At 33.9% G+C, this 25,811-nt stretch overlaps 1 protein-coding gene across 7 annotated transcripts in view; it reads right to left on the bottom strand.

Moving 5' to 3' along the window:
* Dgkb (diacylglycerol kinase beta) overlaps positions 1-25,811 on the bottom strand; it is a 710,085-nt gene that overhangs the window by 413,098 nt on the left and 271,176 nt on the right. For 4 of the 7 annotated variants that reach the window (XM_029484790.1, XM_021178684.2, XM_021178686.2 and 1 more), the window contains 3 exons: positions 21,683-21,718; positions 14,591-14,707; positions 5,204-5,277 (listed from right to left, as the gene is read on the bottom strand). In XM_029484790.1, coding sequence (XP_029340650.1) covers positions 5,204-5,277; positions 14,591-14,707; positions 21,683-21,718 — 227 coding nt within the window. The remainder of the gene's footprint in view (positions 1-5,203; positions 5,278-14,590; positions 14,708-21,682; positions 21,719-25,811) is intronic. The other 3 variants (XM_021178688.2, XM_029484791.1, XM_021178687.2) reach the window with 1 other exon arrangement.

Genomic DNA, 25,811 nt, shown 5'->3' with positions numbered 1-25,811 from the left:
CAGAAAATTTAGTTAAACAAACAACAAGAATTCCAAAAAAATGCATACCCCAATTTCATAAGTATGCCGTTTTGTACTCAAAGATGTGTTATATATTCATCCTTACTAACGTCATATGTATAACTAGTCAAAGACCTAGTGGGCCTTTAAAGAAAGGAGACAGACATTGTAAAGATAATGCAGTTTGGAAGTCCAAATATAACGCTTACAGGGCCATAATGCAGCAACTGCTAGTCTTCCATAAACTGCATTTAAGAAATTATAATTTAAATAAATATTTAAATGTACTTCAGTATAAAATTCTTAAATATTTTTTTCTTACTAGATAGCTATGAGCATATGCTTCTACTCACAGATATCATTATTGTTATTGGGCGTAGCTAATAAAGATTAGAATTATAACATATGTGAAGTAGGATTATATGTATTATAGTGTAAATTTGTCTAAGTAAAGAATCTATACATGAATATTTTCAGCTAACAAAACTGCTAAATTGTTTCAATAGGTATATTTTAATTTCTTTTTTTGTTTTGGTTTTTGTTTGTTCTTGTTTTTTGGGTTTTTTGTTTTGTTTTGTTTTGTTTTGGGGTTTTTTTTGTTTGTTTGTTTGTTTTGAGACAGGGTTTCTTGGTGTAGGCCTGGCTGTCCTGGAACTCACTTTTTAGACCAGACTGGCCTCGAACTCAGAAATTCACCTGCCTCTGCCTCCCAAGTGCTGGGATTAAAGGTGTGTGCCACCACGCCCAGCAATATTTTACTTTCTTAAAGAAATCAATCCATTACCATAAATCTGCAAACTCTACCTTCTTGTTACCTTAATTTATTATAAAGTGTCTAAAGAAAGATTTTAGAGACATTCTCTGTCTCTTTTCATCCCGTGAATAGAAAGGAAACCATCTTCACTGAACCTACAGCCCATCTCTGAACTTTCTTCTTAGACTACATCCTTGGTAAGATGTGCCTGGCTGACAACACGACCTTTCACGAATCTACTTTCTACTTCATTCCTCTATCGAACGTCTATTTATGTCACACCCAATGCACGAGTGCTTTTTTTGAGACTTCACATTTTTCACATATATTTCCTTCTTGGAACTTTCATAGCAACTATATTTTAAACCTCTCTATGTTAACATTCTTTATGTGGTTTTGCAAAATGTGTGTTGACATGACCCCATCTCCATCATTAAATGCTATGTCATCTAGCCTAGTGGTAAACGGTGCTAGTGGAATTTGGATATGCCCAGTAGGAGCACCATTGGTTGTTACAGGAAACTTTGTGTGCATATATAATCCTGTGTCATTTTGCAATTTACTCAACTTATCAAAGTTGAAAATGCAAACAACAACAATGATAAAAATGAGTAAATGTTTGTATGGAATCCTATTGTGAAAGAAACCACTCACAGAAAACTGTTCATATTCTGACCAGATCTCTTTCAACACATCTTTTTGTATTATTTGACACATTGTGTATTCTTTGGAAGTTTTACACATGTGTTTAATGAAACATAGTCATGCTTATCCACACACCTGTTTCTATTCATTTCTCTTTGTCATTTATATGTTGCCTGTGGCCATTAAAAGTAAATTTAATTACTGTGAGAGCTTGTTTGTGGTTTCTAACAGAGTTGCTTAGTTAGCTATTCTGTGTTCTTGACTAAAGTCCAGTTCTCCTTGGTCAAGTAACATTTTTCTCTTGCCACTGAGCAGAGGCTCAGAAGGAATTAACTTGGAGTGGTAAGCGGGTGGGGGAAAGGACCTCTCCTAGTCATCCAGATCAGCTGACAGTTTATATTTTGTCTTTAGGATATTCATTTATTTGCTTTCATTCTCTGTGTCTGGGGAGTCTTGTCCAAAGTCCCTTACTAATGTCAACATATTGAAACATTGTCCTTTAGCAATTTCATATTTTTTGGTTGAGACTTTGATCTGCTTTAAGGTTATAACTGAGAGTGAAGAAGCTGATTAGGGTCTTCTTCGCATGAATGCTGAATTTTCCCGTGATAGCTTATAGGAAGAAAGGTGGCCTGTTCTGCAATGCACATTCTTGCACCGATGTTCACAGAGGTGGCTCTGCAGGAAGAAATTTACCTCTAAACTGTTTTTTTCTGTTCCATTCTGTTATGAACATCCAGGCAAATACAGATTGTATAATTTCTCTGGGATTTGTCATTAGATATTTTGTTGTACTTGAGTCTTTATCTCTCTTATTTTCTTGATTTGAAATAATGTAAATTTTAGGAAGTTTCCCAGTCTATTAAGAATACCCTTGGTATTTTCATTGGGATTACATTTAGTATATAGATACAATTAGATGATTTATACATTGTGCAACCATTGATTGTCCCAACCAATAAATATGGGAAGTCATTCTATGTTGTATGTTGTCTATAGACTTTTAATCAATGTTTTCACAAATGTCATCATAGAAAGTTTGCTTTTTGGAGTTAAAATGATTTAATAACTTTTTAAAACTTTTGTAGCTATGATAAATTGTTGGTTGTTGAAAAGGTCGACCACTACAAAGCCTAGATTAACAACAACAACAAAAAAATCCTCACACTGTGCAGCCTGGGCTAACCTCATGCTCTTAAATGAGGAACATAGGAACATAGGCTTACATCACAACAGCTAGTTGGGATTGCTTTCTTGATTTCTGTTTAACATAACTTTTCTTTCTTTCTTTTTTTATTAGGTATTTTCTTCATTTACATTTCAAATGCTATACCCAAAGCCCCCTATACCCTCCCCCACCCTGTTCCCCAACCCACCCACTCCAGCTTTCTGGCCCTGGCATTCCCCTGTACTGGGGCATATGTTTTGTGTTGCCCTGTATTTTTCCTTTTTACTAAGACTGTTTATAAATACTCATATTTTTGGTTGCATCCTCTGGTTGTCTATGATATGATGGAATTACTTTACTAATGTGGACGTCCTGTTCTTTACTCTTGCATGATTGTTCTGTATAGATTTCCAGAACTACATACAGTAGTGATGTGTATAAATCCTTGTCTTAGTTTTGACATAGGAGAGTATGCTGTCAGCTTTCTCATACTTCTTACAATATTCTTAATGAGTTATTCACAAATTACAGTATGCTATGCACAGATTCATTTCTTCTATGTTTAATTTCTTCAGCATCATATCATTAAGAGTGTTAAATCTTTTGCATTTATTAACATGATAATATGGATAATATTTTCTACATCAAGGAAAACAGTTAATTCATAGACATTCTCAAAAGAAGACTTACAAATGATTGGTTGGTTATATGAAAAAAAAACACAACAACAGCAACAACAACAACAACAACAACTTAAACTATCATTATGGCAAACCCTTATAAACATCAGGAGAAAAACCACAATGAGGTATTTCATAATCTTAGTAAGAACATGTATTATTAAAATGATTAATGCTTGGCAAGAATGTGGAGAAATTGGATCCCCCACATGCTTTAGATTCGGTTTATATGTTTTTGTTATTGTTTTATGGAAAAGAGTAGAAACATCTTCCAAATCTTAAGACTGAACTACTGTTTGATCCACTAATGGATATATACCTAAATTATTGAAATAATGTGTGAAAGAAGCAACTGCACCCCATGGCACTATGGCTCACAACAATGAAGAACTGGAAACAACCAACATGTCTTCCTATTCATAAACAGATGAAGTCCATGTGGTAAAGATTCACTGTGAGAAATATTTAGCCATGAACATCACAGAAGCCTATTATGTTGTAACCCCATGAATAGACCTAGAGATCATTACGTTAAGTTCAATGAGCTATGTAAAAATAGATAGGTACAGTTCAAGATCACACTTGTGGAATCTAAACAAGCTGATCTCAAAAGTAAGAGCACATTGAAAGTTATCAAATGATGTAATAATTATAGAGAGGGAACAGGTGTGGGAAGGTTGACAAATAGGCAAGAATTACATATAAGCAAAATGTCCTGGTATGGATTGCCTAGTTAAGTAGCAAGACGTAATTTACTCTTAATTAAACTAGGAAAAATAAAAGCAGAATTTGCAGTTTTCACCACACAGAAATGAGAACATTTGAGAAGATATTTTCACCTGATTATACATTAAATGATATATTAAAAATACCATAAGACCAACTATTAATATTTACCATTTTCATGCTTTTATTATTTCTAAAAATTTAAATGTACTCTAAAGGTACATGTAACTTATGAAACTTGTTGAAAAAAGTAATTTAGCATTATTATTTAATTTCTATTTTCATGAGCAAGGCAACTGATCTCTCTAAGGAAATATTGTAGAAACAAAGTTTTCAGTTATTTTGTTAGTTTGCCAGAATAAAACATAAGTATATGCTGTGAAGAGTTGAAGTATATAATATTTTATTGAAAGAAAAACTGAGATTCATTTAATTAAAAGAATTCATAAGTTAAATGGCAGAAAAATTAACTTTCAAACCTCCATGATTGGTTAAAAAGTTTTCTAATTAGTTGTAAACAATGCATCTTGATCTACAGTTACAATGTTTGCTTTGCCCCCTTTGTACCTATAAGATTAAGAACAACTTCCCAGCAACATTAAGGCAAGTGTAGCTGAGTTCACGACTCTAGTCTGTACTAGAACACACTTCCCATTGGTTTCCTTTTCATATTTATGCATTTTCATAATATGACTTAATCATTAATTTATTACAAAAGTGAAATTTTGTATTATCAACTCGAACAAATACTGCAATTCCTGACAATGCAGCTTTATTTTTATTCACATTAGATATTCTGTGTTACACCAAGAATCACAGTATCATTAAATCAAATGTAGGCAGAAAATTATCTTAATATATTTTGACTACATGTTACACATATATTCTGTTCCTTGGTAATGGCGATCATTCACCTAGGGCAAACCTGTTGGTCACTTAAAGAGCCAATATCGATTTAACATTGTTTATGAAGCTGTGTCATATGTCATGTTCTAGTTAAAGGTTAACTGTTATGGGTAGGGTAGAAAAAAATGCAGATACATAAACTCTGATAGTTACAATGATTATAAAATACCATTATATGAAACGTTCAAATTTAAAGGAAAGAGATTCCTCTCAGTTTGTTACACATAGGTGGGAGCTAGTTTGAGTAGTGTTGCTTACATCATGAACATAGTTTAGCTATTCACTTTTTGATATAGGAAAAGGACATGACATTTAAAAGCATACCGTTCTCCTTGCTTCCCACCACTTTTAGGGTTGACAAAAACTAGAAGCGGATGTGTGCCAGGAACAGGAGTGATCTAGAAGGAAATATAGAGAAATTATTAGGATGGGGCAAGTGTAGAAGACACCTGCTGACACTCATTATACACAAGTTAGCCTTTCTTTAAAGTGTATCTGTGGCCACCAGGAAAAGAATAGCAAATAATAACATGCAAGACATGAAAAAAGAAAAACAGACAACAACAACAAAAAGAAAGAAAAAATACAGTTTTGGAACATTCTGTAAAATAGTAACAATAAATCAGTTTCAGGAAAACAAAGAAGAAACATTTCACATATAAAGAAACTTCTTTTTTTTTTAATTTTAATTTTTTTTTTTCGAGACACGGTTTTTCTGTGTAGCCCTGCCTGTCCTGGAACTCACTTTGTAGACCAGGCTGGCCTCAAACTCAGAAATCCGCCTGCCTCTGCCTCCTGAGTGCTGGGATTAAAGGCGTGCGCCACCACCGGTGATGAAACTTCTTTTTGCAGTTTCCCTTATAGAGCTGAATGCATGAACTTTGTGAAGTCCATCTCCTTTTGTGGGCCACTCTTTGACCTACTGTTCCAATTTACTCTGTCTTTCCTCAGAATATTTTAATTCTTTTGTAAACAGAGTCTAAGCAGAAGTTTACTATTAGTCGCACTGCGTTCCCCGAGTAAACTGAGTGATCTCTGACTGTGTGGACTATCTTCCTCACTATCCATTTCGAGGTAGATCAAGAAGACAAAGCCCCTTCCTGGTGGAATTGTAAATTAGTAATAAGTACATACTCACTCCACAAGCACATGGACAAATTTGAACTCTAGAGAAACAGGATAGGAAGAAAAACCATACAGGTACAGTGCTGGTGCACTGATAACATGAGATTATTGATTTATATAGGGTAGCAAAGAAATCTTGTATCTGTTTGATATTCAATCAGTAAATGTATACTGGGTAAGAACATCATTATACAAAGAATATTGATTTGCTAAAATAATGCTTAGAACATAAATTAAAACTATTTTAGCAAAAAGAACAGGACCGGTTAAATGCTAAGATTGGAAGTAGATTCAAGTTAATCTTTATGTGGTGTTATTTCTCCCATAGAGACGATCCTTAAATATTTAATATGACAATTGAAAGCAATCATTTCATTACAGAGTGCCCTTTCTTGCTGTCTGTTTTAATGATATCAGTTTAAATATTCTTTCCTCCAAATCTTAACTGAAATGGCATCTTTCTAATGAGTTTGTGCAAGGAAGAAAAGTTAAAATCTTCACACTGGCTAAATGAGAACGATGAATGAGATAGTCTTCATTTTTCCAACTGTAGCCAAACTAATTCTCAGGTCAGTAACTGTATCTGGTTTTGTTTTACTTTTCTGAATAAAGAAAACAATGGTTCTTCTATCCTAGTACTCCTTTAACTTATTAAGGGCAGGAGAGCAGTAGGGTCTGTAATTCCTTCCTGTCCATTCCTGTAACACAGGTGCTCAGCTGATGTGAATAAAGTGTCCACTCCACTATAACCTTGGTACTAATGGCTTGTAATAGCTGTGCAGTTTACCTTATCAAAATCTAAATCGAGGAAACATCAAAAACACCTTTATCTTATAATTAGCATACAAATTCCTTTACATTACTTGTATTGCAAAACTGAAATTTCGAAATTTATTCTATGTGAAATAAATATGATAGCATATGTACATAGTATTTTATTTTTCATGTTATTTAATTTAAGCTTAATTTAAATTATTATTCATTTGTTTCAGACATAAGAATGTCAATATAAACTGTGTATATGTGTACATGTGCACATGTATATATGTATATTTCTATATAAGTAGGTATCAGCATATATGTGTGAATGTGTGTGTATATGTACATATCTTTGTATACTTATATGTGTGTATGTCTCTATGTACATATGTGTGTATGTTATATATCTTCTTCACAGAGTTAGTTATCTTCTTCAAACACTTCCTTACCATAAGTTTGAGACTAAATTCTCAGTATCTGTAGTTAATTGATAGTTAACATCTGGGGTCAGGGTCGTTTACAGAGGAGTTGGAAAAGGATTGAAGGCCCTGAGGGGATAAGAACTCCACAGGAAGATATACAGAGTTAACTAACTTGGACTCTTGGGAGTTCTCAGAGACTGGAGCACCAACAAAAGAGCATACTCAGGCTGAACCAAATCCCCAGCACATATGTTGCAAATTTGCAGCTCAGTCTCCATATGGGTCCACCAACAACTGAAGGAGATACTGTCCCTAAAGCTGTTGCCTGTCTGTGGAATGTGTTCCCAAAGGTAGCTGCTTTTTCTGGGCTCAGTGGGAGAGGATGAACCTAACCCTGCAGAGACCTAATGAGCTTGGGTGGGAGGAATATGCTCAGAGAGGAGGAGATGGGACCTCTGACTCTGTGAGAGGGAGAAAGGGGGTCAGTGACTGGGATGTAAAAACCAAAACAAAACTGGATTTCTCCTGTCTCTGAAGTATTCATGTTGCAAAAGTACCATGCTGATGCTGTTCTTAGCTTTTCTAGACGGGTACTGGGGACATGAACTCAGGTCATCATTTTTGTGTTGCAAGTACTTTCCTGACTGAGCCTTCTCTTCAGCTCATAAATAAGGATTTGAGAAAAGTTATAAAACTTTAAATACAAGCCGGGCATGGTGGCGCACGCCTTTAATCCCAGCACTCGGGAGGCAGAGGCAGGCGGATTTCTGGGCTACAAAGTGAGTGCCAGGACAGCCAGGGCTACACAGAAAAACCCTGTCTCAAAAAACCAAAAAAAAAAAAAAAAAAAAAAAAAAAAAAAAAAAAAAAAAAACTTTAAATACAATAATGATCATTTTTCTTTCTTCACTTCTTATGTGCTTAATTACTATTTAAAATATAACCTTTAGAAATCATTTTCTGGAGTAGGTATTGAAATATTTAATGACATCATTCTAAATCCTAACAAATATTGGTTAAAAAGATTCCAAATTTCCTATTATTATGAATATATATATATATATTATATTATTATTAAATATATATATTATATACTATTAAATAGACAGTGTTCTGTAGAGCAATACTAATTAATATAAGGATGTAATTTTGAGGCTAGTTGGATGGAGAAGTAAATAAAATGACTTAGAAAACTGCAAGAGAACCTAAGAAATTTAGAATGATGATGTTTCACATGTGAGAAAGTCAAATGCCCACAATGGAAATACAGAAGTAGAAGGGTCAGTTTCCCTTTTTCTTCTGCATCACACTGGTTATAAGATAACATTGAAGGCATTTGTGTGTGTGTGTGTGTGTGTGTGTGTGTGTGTGTGTGTGTGTGTGTGTGTGTGTTTGATCTGTTCTTAACTAACCCAGTTAATCCACATTTTCTCTCGACTCAGTGCTGTCAGAGACAAAGCAGTAGCTATGGGGCTCAGGTGTTAAGGGAACACATAATGTTTGTCAGAGCAGAAATTTTATTCCAGGCAAATCTGGCATATTTTTCTATGCTCAGAGAAAAAAACTTTAAAACTGTGTTAACCTTTGCTTCTATAAAAAGAAGGCCTAGCTGCTTGAATAAATGTGGATGCTAAGCAGACAGAAGTCTTAGATTTGAGAGCCAAAGAGACCTGTCGTGCTATCTAGTCTTTGTCAGGTTTGACAAGTTGGAATGCTTTTTGGTCTAAAAAGAAAAAAAAAATAAAATAAAAGAAAGAAAGAAAAAAGGACAATAGAGTTTAGAAATTTTTCCTATCGTATTTTCATCTCAGTGGCTTTTGATGCTTGTAGAACACAAGTATATTTATATGCATATGTGTACAAATATAGATGAGTGTTTAAGATATTGAGGTTCCAATGTCTTGGCAGGTAAGAGGATAAATAATAAGTAGAAAAGCATGCTTATGTCTCATCTGGTGAAGTATACTGGCAGTTGCTATGGTTTCTTCCTCATTCCAGAACACAGGAAGACCTGTCAGCACACAGTAAGATGGTTGCTGCCTCCAAACCCAAATGTCTCAAGTGTAAGCCAAAACTGTCCTGGAGCATTTTGTTATCAAAAACTCCCAACCCAAATACAGAAGGGTCGGATCATATGCTCTCTAAATGGAGAAGATTGTCTATCCCTCTCCTTCCTATCCAGCATGGGTCATATAAATTAAGAGGAGCTCAAGGTGGCTTTGAAGATAGCAGAGACTGAGCACTACGACTGATGAAAGTGTGGAGCTGTCCCTATATCCTACCTCGCCACTCTGCTTAAGTGAGGCAAAAATACTCACAGTAATCTTGGCTGTTACTCCCTTGTTTTTCATTATTTTACATGTTGTATAACCTACATGTAGTGGATGGGGAAGAAAAATAAGACCATAGGGGTTCAGAATGGGATACATATGGAATCAGCCAGAGTGAAAATACTTCGTTGTTTCTCAAACATACTAATACACATACTCCTTCAGAAGAAGCAATTAAAAGATCAGTGGCAAAGTGGCGAAAGATAGTCTATTTTAACTTATGTTATTCCATTGTCAATTAAGATTATGGACATATCCAATGTCAGTCATCTGCTTCATAATTTAAACTATCTCAGATAAAGGAATATGAAAGTATCATTAGACATTGTTGCCTCAGCATAAGACAATGCACACATGGAGGTACATATTCATATGGCATATGAGAAGACTGTAGAATAGGACAGTATGTAATAGAGATGAAAACTGTCTTGTGATAGTCTCCCAGTCTCCCATTATCCAACCTCTGTTCTTGAAATGTCTCTGATACACCCTATATTTTCTCAAAGTAGTGAAGAATTATTAATAGAAAGAGACTGTTAACACTGTGTTCTTCTGCAGGCTGCATACATTTCATCATTTTAAGTCTAGTAGAGTAAATTTAGAGTGTGACTCTGGAGTTAAGCTGGTTGTGGGTTCAGTTCACACTCCCTAGGAAGGCTCATGCCTTCCGTAATCTCATCTTATTTAATCATTCTTAGTACCATAAGGAATTGTTTTACCTCAAATTCTTATTTATTATTTCTCATGAATTACAGATGGTATTTGTTTTTTACAAATTCTGACTACTTGTGTTATATTCTTTGGCATTGAATTTCTTCTCAAACTACAGTCACCCAAAGCATCTCAGTGGATGCCAACTTTGCCATTTCAGACCTGACAGCTTCACACAAACTATCCACGTATTCATCACTTTCCAGTTGGATACTATTCTCAAAACATTTCTCTACCTACACAACTCTATGGTAAGCCTTTGATGCTATAACCTTTAGTTATGGTAGTCGTGCATTTTTTTTAATTAGGTATTTTCTTCATTTACATTTCCAGTGCTATTCCAAAAGTCCCCCATACCCTCACCATCCACTCCTGCTTCTTGGCCCTGGCATTCCCCTGTACTTAGGCATATAAAGTTTGCATGACTAATGGGCCTCTCTTTCCACTGATGGCCGACTAGGCCATCTTCTGATACATATGCAGCTAGAGACACGAGCTCTGGGGAGTACTAACCAGTTCACTAATAAACTAATTTTACCAAGAGTAAGCCTTTCAATTACTCTATAATTTTCTGTGTTGATTTTCACTCTACGCATAAGGTTCTTATTGTTCCTAAAGCTTAGGAGCCATAATTTTGAGAGTATTTAGAGTTGTCTATATCTCATAAACCCAAATGGATAATGTATCTCCAATTTGAATTAGTTAATCATATATGTCCTTCTGGCCTATTTTCCTTAATCATATGTGACTCCATGTATTGTGTGTTATTTAGCATCTAACACAATATTTGTATAGAGGTAAGCTCAGTCGAAAAGTTGTAGTGGGTTGTTTTGAGTAGTTGTTGTTTGTTTGTTTTTTTTTTGTTGTTGTTGTTGTAGTTGATGTTGTCGTTGTTGTTTTATTTTATTTGTGTTTGTGTGTGTGTGTGTGTGTGTGTGTGTGTGTGTGTGTGTAGTATTGATTCTCCTGAAACTCATTTGATAGTCTAGGCTGGTGTCAAACTCAGAGTTCTGTCTGTCTCTGCATCCCAAGTGCAGAGATTAAAGACATGTGCCACCACCACCCGGCTGAAAGGTTGTAGCTTTTAAAACTGTAAACCATTATCTCAGCATATGAACAGGGGTTATTCTAACTATAAAGAACTGATTTAAAAGGAGTCAATGAGATTAGGCCATTATACACACTGACTAAAGAAATGAACTGACTTGCATATATACTAAACAGTTGTCATAGTGCATGTGTTTATCTTTAATTCGTTCCTGAATATTACAAAACATAAAGTCAGAAAGACATCAGTATAAATTAATTGTGTGAAAAAACACAGCAGTTTGAATTATGATATTAAGAATTAATGTCCACTTTGTCATAGATTTGAATACAAACTGTATTTTTTCATTATCTGGTGATTTTTTTACTAAGAAAATTTACATAATAGTTAGGATAAAGGTAAATATCTTGTACTAAATTTATCTGATTATTGTTTTTTCCTTATTTGTCCACACACAGGATATTCTTTTTTATCATTAGAGCTCCTGTAAGTTAAAAAATGACATTTCCATTACATTTGATATTATGTTTGAAGTGTAAACCTATGGTGTGAGCAATGACAAAGACAGAGTGCCAAACCACTGCTATTTGAAGTCCCCTAGGACTTGGGTTAATTAATGAGATTCATCCTAGGGTTATGCATGATCTATTACTTCCTCTAATTAGAAATAATAATCCTGATCATTATACTGGTTAGTTGGAAAGGAAGAAGATGAATGTGCCTAACTATGATTAATCTTCTTATAGCAGTGTAGACCTCTTCTGTCAATGAGTTATATGCAAACTGGGCTGCAACTCAATGCTTTTCCAAGACATATATTTTATAAAGCTCACAGATAATTAATTTCCTGGTATATTTTTACATTAATTCAAGAACCAATGATTTTACTATTTCAAAAGTGATAAGCCACCATAAGATATTTTGTATTTGGAATCAAATAATCGTTAATGGATTTTTTCCCCATTTTCATTCTGATCAAAACTATGTGAGACCTCAGTTCCCAGATGAAACACAACTAGGTACAGAATAACACACAATTAAACCCTAAATTCTTGACAATTACAGCTCTACTTATTTAATACTGTTTTGTCTGAATTTATATCTTCATTCCCACCTAATACTTTTAGCTGATAATTTCATGCACCAGCATTGTTATGAAGTTATTATTGTTGATCATGTGCAATTTAACATGTCTATCCTTATCCATAAAGGGACAAATACTTCAGCTTCTTCTCAAATAAATATAAAAATAAAACATATTACTACATAAGTAAAAAACCTTTATGATCCTCTGTAAGCAAATTGAGTTCTTGCTTTAAGCTGGAAAACATCAAACTTAACAATTTAAAGCTTGGGAAGTAGAGAACATAGGTATTATATTCTAGTGAATAAGTTCTTTTGTCTCAGACCTTCATACAACACAAGGAGTCATGAGTGAGCACAGTATTTACAAATTCTAACCTTACATACAAATTTTATTTGTTGAAAAAGGTACAAGATATTGTAGGAGTAAAACACATAGTCCAAGCCAGGGCATTTCTTAGTCAGACTGTGGGCTTGTCCTGGCAAATGTCAGGTGTAAGGGCTATTATCTAAATTCTGACCATCAAAACAATAGTTTTAAATATGGTAATATTATGTATAATGACACAGAGTTCATGTTGAGAGAATTATCACACCAATAAAAACTATGCCAAATATATATAAAATAGTGTCAGAATGCTTGTGTTATCTGAATTATTTGCAAATATTCCAAGTTTCCTCTTTTGTTGTAAGGAATATGCACCGAAGCACATGTGAAATGTGCTTAAATTTACAAATTGTGCTTTTAGGGCTGTATCCTAGAATTACTAACAATGTAAACTATTCAGTGTTTATGATTTTATATTAAATTTCAGAGTGGATTGTCTTGAAAAAATGGATGAGATTACACAGTAAATTTTTGCTATCACAATTTGTAGTTAGATTTCAAATTTGAGATGAATCATATATGAGATTATTAAATACACAGATATGATTTCCAAAAATAACACTGAGACATATTCTTTCATGATTCAATTTTATATATATATATATATATATATATATATATATATATATATGTGTGTGTGTGTGTGTGTGTGTGACAATAATTCCATTTTTTGAAATTTCTTTTTGAATTTAAGTTTAATTACACAGGAAATATTTTCTATTTGTAGTATATTTAATTAGACACAAAAATTACCTCATTATCAATTGATAAGCAATATTATTTGTTTCAGTAAACTTTTCAAAATTCTAATTAAGCAATTATTAGAAATATTCTGTTTACCCAGCTATGCTACTGATTATGGTATATGAAGTATGTGATGCATGTTATCACAAATAAGTCAATAATTATTGAAAATAAAATATTTAATTAAATATAATTATAATTAATATTTATTAGATTCCCAAGTTCTGTATGCAATTGTATTCTATAGTAATCCATGTGTTGAATAATTGATGCAAAGCCTGAAATTTTAAATGCTTTAATAAGAAAATACAATTCAAAGAACCATACAACTGAAAACATTAGAAATGATGTAATCAAATGTTTCTTAACATTAAACTGATGTTTACTTTAACAAATGCTCATTTTTATAGCATCAGCAAATTAGCTAAATATATTTACTTTATAAAACATTTTATAATGTAGGTGGAAAGAATATGTTTTATATCAAAAGTCAAAGTGATAATTAATAGGTTCATTAAAAAATTCAGCCACTTCTCTTTGTCTAAACTAAAATTATATATGATATCTGAGTTCAATGTAAAATGTAAAACTATTGATATATTACATTGAATACATCATTTTGTTATTTTAAAAAAATATTCCTACATACTGCATTTTTCCCTAAAGGTATATATTCACAATTAAATTAACTTCTCAGAATTAGACCCATAAAAAGTTTGTGCATGTATGTAAGTGAACATATGCATGTATACCTGTGTGTTTCTATATGTGATTATAACTGGAAAAAGGCAGATAATAGATGCAAATAGCATATGTGTAAACAATAAAGTTACATATTCGTTTAAACTTTCAGATTCACATTAATTTTTTGCCAATTTTATTTTAAATAAAGTTATAAATCACTAATCTATCCAGAATGTCATTCTATCAATCAAGTATAAGACTGACATTTTGATAACTTAATAATGATTTTTCTGAAGAAGTCTACTAAAATAATATAAATGATGAAAGAATGTGTTGATAACTGAACATATGTGCTTCTCAGAGTGTGAAAGTAACAAATATGGATGCTATTATAATTTGGACTTTTGAATCCATTACCTGCAAACCTTGTCCATCCATAGTAACTGAGTTAGCTCTTTGCATTTTATTCTTGTCTGTCGCTTTATTTGGCTGCTGGGAGCTGCTCTTTTCCTTTTTAGCTGTTGACTGTCTTTCCTGTAATAAAGAAAAAATATATATTATATATATTCTATAAATTGAGTTAAATTTAAGAGTCAGAAATAGTTGTTAGAGGAAGTCTTTTAAAATATCTCTAAGATTATAAACTGAGGCCAAATAAGCTAATCTGGAATGTGTTCTAATATATATATATATATATATATATAATGGTGGAGGTAGAGAAAGGATGGAAGGAGTTGAAGGGGTTTGCAACCCCATAGAAAGAACAATATCAACCAACCAGAGCTCCCAGGGTCTAAACCACCAATGAAGGAGTACATATGGAGGGACCCATGGCTCCAGCCGCATATATAGCAGAGGATGGCCTTGTTGGGCTTCAATGGGAAAAGAGGCCCTTCCTTGGTCCTGTGAAGGCTCAATGCCCCAGTCTAGGGGAATGAAAGGGCAGGGAGGCAGTAGTGGGTGGGTGGGTGGGGGCACACCCTCATAGAACCAGGAGGAGGAAGAATGGAATAGGGTATTTCTGAGGGGGAAATCTGGAAAGGAGATAACATTTGAAATGTAAATAAATAAAGTATCCAATAAAAACGAAAGATAAGATGAAAAGAAATACAAAAAGTTTGCTTTTAACCAAGTCAATCCAAATCAATATATTTCATGGCAACATGACCAAAATATTATATCAATTAAAGAAACAGTATGGATGAAATCAAAATTTAGTGATCCAGAAGCACCCAATGTTCAATTCTGTAGGACTATTACATGTTATTACTACGTAAGCAATAAAATAGAAAGATTACTATTGAAAGACTTCAATTAGTACCATAATTAGTATTTATAAATGCATTCAGCATTAAAAATAATTTCTAACTAAAATGAATTTTGAAGCTACTATGCGTATTAGAGATCTCATATAATGAGAAATTTAATTTTCACTCCTTGGAATTCCTTTGTTCACATAATGAAATAAATAGGTGAAAAACAAAATATGTGTGTATGTGTGTGTGTGTGTATGCAGACACACACACACACACACTATATATATATATATATATATATATATATATATATGCTTAAGCTTTTCAAATCAATCAAGAATTATCACTACTAGTCATCTTCTATTCAAATTATCAATAAGCTTCTCATTGATGCACTAAATGGTCTTCTTCTCTATCTAAACCATGGTTGGTGTCAGAATGATGTCTTTTTGAGCTCATGCCCCACTATGCTTCAAGGATACTTATAACTGCGATTTTACAACAAAGTATTTATTTGTACCATACTGAAAATTTATGAGAAGAAACATTGGTTTATCTTAAGCTACTAAAGCATCTATTTAGTTATTATTAGAATTGGCCATTTTGCTAAGACTATCTAGGCATCACCAAGTGCAGTGAATAAAAGGTCATTCTCTGGAAAGTCTGTGGAGGGCACTAAATAAATGCTACAGAGGAGAAAATTACAAAACAATAAAAAAATCACTTAAAACTCAAAATTGAATTTTAAGCTGATGAGATATTATTTTTAACATCTAAAAATGACAAAAAAAAAAACCCCACCAAAATCTATAGAGCAATTTCTAAAATCTTCAGTAGAGAGGGGAGGTGATGACACCAGGTTAAAACATTTGCCTCTCATAGGCTGGACTATGAAAAAAAAAGGTACATATTGTTTATTGTATCTAATTTGCCTAATACTAAAATAGTAAACATTCACTTAAAAACACATATGTCAAGAAAACAAGGGTATTTCCTACTTTGGGAAAATGTGTTAGTTGGCTGAGTTTGGAGAAATAATCAAGAGTCTAAGTAAAAAGTCAGAAGAAATTAATAATCTAATTCCCCTGCCCCTAGTGTGTGCTTATTATTATACTTATTTGTTTCATATCTGTTTCCAACCTGTCTAGAAGTTCTCTGAGATATTTATGGCACTTTATGTACAAAGTATAAGTTAACAAATAGAGTAGTTAGATACAGTTTCTGATATCCACTTAGATAACCCATAATCATTACTTTGTGTCCTAAGAGGAACAAGGAGGGGTAACATTTACATCTTTATAAAAGGCTGGCCTGAGAGCTTCACTGCCAGTTGAAGAGTGCATTAATCTTGCCATTATGGAATTAAAAAGCAAATTGCTAATGTTAAAACTATTTTGTTTCATGGAGAGCTTCCCATCTTTGTTTCCCCAACTTCACACAGAAAAATCTTTTGAGAACAATAGTGAGCTGGGTGTGCCTTTTAAGCTGCAGTTTCGTGTTTCAGCATTTGGAGCTCTAAACCACAATTTTAGACAAATATTCTTCTGCCAGATAAATTATCCTAGGTAAAAATGACTGGAAAATTATTCCTTTAGTCAAGAGAAATTATTCAAACATTGAAAAGCATTACTTTAAAAGACCACAAGAATATAGAACATATATCCACAAAATAAAAAAAATGCAGTTATTGATATTTGAGCATTTTCAAATACCAACCACTTGTGTTTGCTAGGCAGACATTTTAAACACAAAATTCAATGTTTTTTTTTTTTTCCCACCCCTTCAGGCTTCACAAGTCACGGAACAGATCTTAACATTGTAAGATCTGTATGCATTGTATTTGAATTCCAGGAGAATAATCATCATAATAAACAGAACAGAAAAGGCAGGCACCATTCACAGAAAACAGAAAGACAGAATAAATGAAAAAGAGAAAAACACCTAATTTTAAATACTTGCTCTACAAACAAGCTTTTTCTGTACCATGCTGATTCTACGAGGTGGAGTGTTTGTACATTGGTGAAAACTGCTCTCTCAAAAGAGATGTTCATGACAATGCTTAAGCCTGCTGCTATCGATTGCTTGACAACTACAAGTAGGGAGCAATGATTACCTTCAGCATAGGAGTTTCTCCTCTCTGTGCAATCTCAGCATGAGAAACCCATAACCACAGAGAACTTGGCTTCATACAAAGCCATAAGAAAAAGTGCTCTGCCATTAGCTGCAGCCATCACTTGGATCCCAGAACTTGCCTTCTCAGCCACTACACTAGTGGTATGTGTGGGATTACCACCCTTTCTAAGACCAGAGCTAGGCCACAGAAATCACCCAGAAATGCTGAGAAATTAATCTACCATGTCATGTTCTTGTTTTTGGTATTTAAAGAGTCTATTTAATATGTTAGGGTTATTAAATTTAATAGTTCCAAGATAAAAATATAGTAACAGTTACATAGCTGTACCTGCTGTTGTTAGAGACCTTCTCTGTAATTTGAGTATTTTACTGGCCAAATTTACCTCCAAAAAGCCAAATCTTCTAAATCTATTGGGAATACTAGAAGCTATATTAAAACTTAGTTGATGACCAGAATTCTTAGTTAAGTTTATGTATAAATGCTAAGCACAAATAAAATGAATGACATAGAGTCTAATGATATCTATTTCTTGATTTAAGAACTTACATTTAGATTTATTTATTTCTATATGTATGAGTGATTTTCCTGCACATATGACATGCCCTGTTTGTACACCGGTGGAGGGCAGGGCAGGATGTCAGGAAAGAGTGTAAGATGCCCTAGAACTACTGATACAAACAGTTGTGAGCTGCCATGTGGACAGGGGAAATGAAACCTGAGCCCTCTGCAAAATGAGCAAATGTTGTTAAACCCCTAAATGTCTTCCCAGCTTCCATTTCTCACTAACATAAAAATTATTTAAATAAAAGTAACTCTGGACAAAAGCATATGTATGGGTCTAGAGTCACATCTATGCCTTGTTGCTTATTATTCTACAAGTTATTTCCCATTGAAAATCACTATTTATTTTACTTTAAACATGGGGAGATTTATGCCAGGATAACATAGAGAATGGACTCACTGATACCAGTATAAAATGGCCATTCAATAATAGTTGGAACTTGAAAAACTGAGTGAAGCCTTTATGACATGACTTCACTAAGCTCAATGTATATCTTTTGCTGAGGCTGAATACTGCAGTGAAGTGTGATGTGAAGAACTTTCTTACTTTTATTGCTTACTATGTCCTCCTAACTTGGGATAACTGCTGTTCTGAGATAGAAGCAGCCATTAAATGTCTCCCAACCAAAACCAAAACCAAAACCAACCAACCAACCAAATAAACAAAACAAAACAAAAACCCAAAACAAAAATTCCTAAGCCCAGATGGTTTTAACATAGAATTCTACCAGCCTCTCAAAAAATACCTAATACCAATACTCCTCAAACTATCACACAATATAGAAACAGAAGGAAGTCTGTCAAGCTCATTCTATGAAGCTACAGTTATGTCGATACCTAAATCACACAAAGTCTCTTTCTCAAAGAAAGAGAACATCAGACCAATTTCCCTTATAAACATTGAAGCAAAAAGCCTCAATAAAATACTCACAAACTGAGCCAAGAACACATAAAAGAAAGTCAACACACATGAACAAGTTATCTTTTTTTCCAAGGATGTGGGGATGGCTCAATATATGAAAAATATATCAACCTAATCCACTTTTGAAACAAACTGAAAGAAAAGTAGAATAACATAATCATCCCATTATATACTGAAAAATTCTTTTACAAAATCAAACACCACTTCATATTAAAAGTTTTGGAGAGATCAAGGATACCAGGTGCATACTTAAGTATAATAAAAGCAATATACAGAATGTCATTCTATCAATCAAGTATAAGACTGACATTTTGACAAGACCACCCAACATTAAATTAATTGGGGAGAAACTTAAAACAATCTCAAGGACAAGACAAGGCCGCCCACTCTCTACAAATATATTCACCATAGTATTTGAAATTCTAGTTAGAACAACTAGAGGAGATAAATGAACAAATATTGAAAGGGAGAATTCCAAGTATCACTATTCAAAGATGATATTTTAGTATACATAAGTGACCCCAAAAATTCTACCAGAGAACTCCATCTGATAAATACCTTCAGCAAAGTAGCTAGATAGAAAATCACCTTACAAAAATCATTGCCCTCCTTTACACAAACAATATGTGAGCTAAGAAAGAAATTGTGAAAACTGCATCCTTTATAATCACCACAAATATTATTACATATCTTTCTGGATCTCTAACCAAGCAAATAAAAGACTTATATGACAGGAATTGACATTCCTCTGAAAAAAAAGACATTGAGGAAGATATCAAGAGATGTAAACATCTCCCAAGCTCATAGATCAGTAGAATTAACATAGTAAAAATGAACATCCACATATTCAATGCAATTCCCATTAAAATTCCAACACAATTTTTTACAGGCATTGAAAGAGCAATTTTCCACTTCATATGGAATAAACAACAAGTCCAGGTTAGGTAAAACAATCCTGTTCAATAAAAGAACTTCTGAGGGTATCATCATCCCTGACTTCAAGTTGTACTCCAGAGTAATAGCAGTAAAAACCCTTGTAGCATTAGGATAGGAACAGATGGATTGATCAATGGAATAGAATAAAAAAATAGCAATAAACTCACACACATATGAACACTTAATATTTTACAAAGAAACCAAGACCATACAATAAAATAATGAAAGTATCTTTAACAAATGGTCCTGGTTCAATTGACTGTTTGCAGGTAAAAGAATGCAAGTAGACCCATATGTATTGTGCAGAAAACTTAAATCCAAAGCATCAACAAGAAACAAGACTAAATCTAATAGAAGAGAAAGTGGGAAGTAACCTTAAAATCATTCATATAGAAGACAACTTTACTATCAAAAATCTATTACACCAGTAACTATGATTAATAAATAATAAATGACATTTCATGAAACTGAAAAGCTTTTTCAAGGCAAAGGATACCATCAATAGGACAAAACAGAAGCCTACAGAATTGGAAAAGATTTTCACCAACCATACATCCAACAGAGGTGTGTCAGGAATATTATAAAGAACATAAGAAATTACAAATCAACAAACTAAATAACCTAATTATAACATGGGATAAAGAGATAAACAGAGAATTCTCTGAGAATTGCAACTAATGGGAGATACAAAAACTGATGTGGCCACCTCCTGTAGCAAGGCAGGACATTCACTGGAAGGAGGGGGACAGCAACCAACTCACAAAAGTTTTAAACCAAAAATTATGTGGCCTACAAAATATGCAGGGATGAGGATGGATCAGAGTGGAGACTAATGACTGGCCCCACTTAATATGAGGACCACAACACAATACAGTAGAGGACTTCTGGATCTGTGTTCATTCTGATGATGCACCTAACACTCAAGAGGCTGGAGGCCCCGGGGAATTTAGAGGTCAGGTGGGGTGAGGGATGGGGATATCCATGGAGACAGGATAGTGAGGAGGAGGTATGGGATATGTAACAGTCTGAGGGTAGATCAGGGAATGGGTGAATAAAATATGGAGTGGAATAAACACAAAATATGGGGAAAAATCTAAAGATAAAATGGTAGATCTTTATTTTAAACATTACCAAATGCTGTGTCAACAAAAACTTTATTATTTGTAAACAAAAGGCATTTACTTGGATTAGATATGATTCTGGTGAAGTTGGATATGATGCCATATATTTCATGATAGCTATTTCACTCTGGTGAGCCAAAGTTTCTCAGCACACTATTATCAAATACTACATGCTGATAGTCTTATAAAGTTGAAGTGATTTGGATCTTTGCCATGCTTTTTACCATTGCTATTGAGAATTTCGTATACATTGTTACTGAGAATAAAATGCATAGCAGCCATACTCTCCAAAATATTGATTTTTCTCTATACATTTTGTGAAACATAATTTCAGTTATTCTTAATTTTTACACAATTATAAGTGATAAATTCTTCAAAACTATTCCATCATTTACAAAGAAGGGAAAATACAAAGAAGTTTACTTTCAATATCAAAATGTTGACAATACAATTAAGATTATTGTATAGATTTTAAACATTAATGTCATGTAAGATTTGGAATCATTTAAATACCTCTTACATCAATCTAAGGTGATCATGATTTTCACTTGTAATAGTTGCAACATTTTTCATACATACCTCAGGAACTGAAGCTCCAGCACTGGGCATAGTCTGCTGAAAAAGAGAAGTTTATGAAAAAGCAGAAAAAACAAAGCTAAGAATAAAACACCAGTGCCTGTTACCGTATCACCAGGTATCTGTGTGATACATGAATTGGAACTATAGACCTTTCATATACTTTTTGTTTCCTTGGATTTAGTACAAGGGCATCTTTCTATCAAACAAGGGATTTACGTAGCAGAATATGCAACATTGTGAAACAACTTACCAAAGCATGACTTCAGCTAAGCAGCCTACAAAGACCCATCAAGAATACAAATTTCCATTTCCTTTGTACATTATACTTTGCTTTATAATGATAATTTTATTCATCTTTATGTAGTCAGTAGATTAACCATTGAGAATCTTTTGATCGAAGTATTTTTCATATAATATATCCTTATTACAGTTTTCACTTCTCAACTCTTCCCAGTGTCTCCCTACTAACCCTCCTATCAAGATATATCTTCTTTCTTTTTCTCCTTAGGAGCTAACAGGTGTCTGAGAAATAATAATAAAACAAAACAAAAGTAAACACATCAGAACAGGATATAGCAAACAAACAGAAGGAAAACAGCCCATGAAAAAGCATAAGGAACAGATACAGACCCAAGTGACCCACTCATTTCCACACTCAGGAATCCCATAAAAGCATAAAACCAGAAGCCAGAATATATACAAAAAGGACCTGTAGGTTGTAAAAATAGAATAAAACAAAAAGTCAAGAAGAAGAAAAATAGAAGAAGAAGAGGAAGAAGGAGGAAGAGGAGAAGGAGGAGGGAGAGGAGGAGGAGGAGGCAGAAGAGGAGGAGGAAGAGAAAAGGAGGAGAAGGAGGAGGAGAGGAAGAAGAGGAAGAAGAGGAAGAAGAGGAAGGAGAGGAAGGAGAGGAAGGAGAAGGAGGAGAGAAAGAGGAAGTGGATGAAGAAGAGGAAGAAGAGGAAGAAGAAGAAGAAGAAGAAGAAGAAGAAGAAGAAGAAGAAGAAGAAGAAGAAGAAGAAGAAGAAGAGGAGGAAGAGGAAGAGGAAGAGGAAGAGGAAGAGGAAGAGGAAGAGGAAGAGGAAGAGGAAGAGGAAGAGGAAGAGGAAGAGGAAGAAGAAGAAGAAGAAGAAGAAGAAGAAGAAGAAGAAGAAGAAGAAGAAGAAGAAGAAGAAGAAGAAGAAGAAGAGGAAGAAAAGTTCCACTACAAGGTTATGAGACAAGAAACCTCCAACGTTGGCTTTGTTTGTGAGAGAACTTGTTCATGATTGGCATTGCTGTTCACACAGCAATCTCCCTAACTTTATTCCTTTCCCCTAGCTCATCCTAGTACTCCATTTTCCCGAATGCTCTCAACTCTTCCTATAGAGTATGCCTTTCAGAGGCAGGAGAAATATTGAGAATTTCTTGTGTGGGCCTGGCTGGAAAAGTCCACAGCTTTGTGTCCATAATCTGAAAACAAGTAAGGTACTAGTACTCCGTTACTATTAGTAAATATACACAATTTATGTAACTTAGAATACCCAAGATATAAGATACAATTTGCGAAACACATGAAACTCAAGAACGAAGACCAAAGTTTGGACACTTTGCCCCTTCTTAGAATTGGGAACAAAACACCCATGGAAGGAGTTACAGAGACAAANTTTGGAGCTGTGNCNAAAGGATGGACCATCTAGNGANTGNCATATCCAGGGNTCCATCCCANAATCAGCTTCCAAACNCTGACACCATTGCATACACTAGCAAGATTTTGCTGAAAGGACCCAGATATAGCTGTCTCTTGTGAGACTATGCCCGGGCCTAGCAAACACAGAAGTGGATGCTCACAGTCAGCTATTGGATGGATCATAGGGCCCCCAATGGAGGAGCTAGAAAAAGTACCCAAGGTACTAAAGGGATCTGCAACCCTATAGGTGGAACAACAATATGAACTAACCAGTAACCTGGAGCTCTTGTCTCTAGCTGCATATGTATCAGAAGATGGCCTAGCCGGCCATCAGTGGAAAGAGAGGCCCATTGGTCGTGCAAACTTTATATGCCTCAGTATAGGGGAACACCAGGCCAAGAAGTGGAAGTGGGTGAGTTGGGGAGTGTATGGGGGAGGAGGGTATGGGGGACTTTTGGGATAGCATTGGAAATGTAAATGAAGAAAATACCTAATTAATAAAAAAATAAAAATGTGCTATTTTCCACTACATATTTTTAAATGTAGTAGAATATTTCTTTAATTAAATTAAAATAATAATGTATACTTCATTATGGTAAAAGCAGTGAATATTTGGAGAAAATGCCTGTGTTTATATAGATTAGACAGAAATAATGACATTGTTTTCATGGTGACTTAGAGTTCTATTCCCCAAAATGAGAAAATATATCTTAGTAAATTGAGGGAAAAGAAAAGCAGAGAGAGCTTGATGTCAGGGTCATAATGAATGATACACAAGGAACTCGTTATTGTGAACAATCAGATGAGGTAGAGACAAGCAGATATTGTAGTTTTTCCATTGTGCTGATGTAATGCTAGTGTTCTATTAACCTCACAAGAATCGCAATGTAAGAACCCACCGGGACTATAGGGTAATAGAAAAATGTGAGAAAAATGTCTAAGATCTGATGTCAGAAGCCGAAGTTTTATACTACATTGGCAAAAAAACCCAATAGTTCCAGTCTAAAAGCAAGTGATAACAATTATTGTAGAATGACCTAAAAAGCTGTCACTTTGTTACCACGTGTCTTGAAATAGTGATTTATGGATACTAATGGAGGGGCTCTTCTTCCTTCTATCAGGAGAGGTATTAGCAAGCCACGGACGTGAACATAGACCAGGTAGGCTTGGAGATGAAAAAGGTAAGGGAGCAAGCTGAAAAATAATAACTAAATATGAGAAAGAGAAGCAAGTGAACTGAAGGCCCACCTAATAATGGTACCACCCCTGAGAACTTTTCCAGATAGTGCCCTGCTCTAGATATGAAAGTGATGGAGATGCTCCATCTGTGAGCTTCCTACAATCAGCATCTGTAGGTGAAGGGTGGCTATTAAATTAACCTGCCTGCAGGTTGCATCTTCTTGAATTACATTACAGCTTTATGCAGAAAAAGGCAATTGCTCCTTCTAAGAATATAAATTCAGATATCATTTTTACTGCTTTTCCACTCTTTCGTACATATTTTTAAATATTGAGGATGAAATGAATAAATGTTTTAGTTTTGAAAATTATCTTGAGTATATAATCCTCAGTGTAATACATTTTTAATTAGAATTAATACCGGACATGTATATTTTTATTTAATCAATGAGAGATGTGACTACAGAAGAATGTGATTGATTTTATTTCATCAGTATCTTTTTAATATTAAATAGAATACACAGAACACATAATTAGTTTAAAAGACGCATTTGCCTTCAGGGCATTTATTAAGTTCAATTTAATATCGAAGAAATTTTAAAATCCTATTACTCTTAAGTACGCATTAGGATATTTTTTGCCTTTGTATTTTCTAATATTTAATCATTATAAATTAACAATTTACTCCAGATTGTCACAAGATGAAGAAAAATCTTTGGTGGAGATTATTGGAAGTTTTAGTTAGTTAAAATATTATAGGCACAGAGTACTCACATTACGAGAGTCATATGTTATTTTAAGATTAATGTGAAATTAACAAAATTCAGCCTTACCCTTACATATGAAAGTTAGTATCTTTAGGATATTGCTTTCACCTTAAAATTTTATTATTAACTCTTCCATTGAACCAAACTAACCAATTTTTTTATGATTAGGATTTTTAACATTTTATTAATTAAATAAGCACCCAGTTAGTACCCAAAATAAGAGTAAGACATAGAAACTTGTTTGCTACCCAATGCTTTCATTATTCAAATAACAGAAAAAAAATTGTTGTTGTTGTTGTTGGCAGCTGTAGATATAGATACGTGATCATGAAATTTCCTAATATACAGAAGTCTAGGTTTGATTGTCAATACAACACACTCATTAAAACACTCATATATGAGAGAGAGGCAGAGACAGAGCCACAGAGAGACAAAGAGACAGAGAGACAGAGAGACAGAGATTGGATTACTTTTATAAATAACTTTCCATTTTATCTTTAAATGTTAATGAAGAAT

The sequence above is a fragment of the Mus caroli genome, chromosome 12 (genome assembly GCF_900094665.2).
Source record: "Mus caroli chromosome 12, CAROLI_EIJ_v1.1, whole genome shotgun sequence".
Classification (NCBI taxonomy): domain Eukaryota; kingdom Metazoa; phylum Chordata; class Mammalia; order Rodentia; family Muridae; genus Mus; species Mus caroli.
Note: the sequence above shows the minus strand (reverse complement) of the source record. Positions and strands in the feature narration are given on the sequence as shown.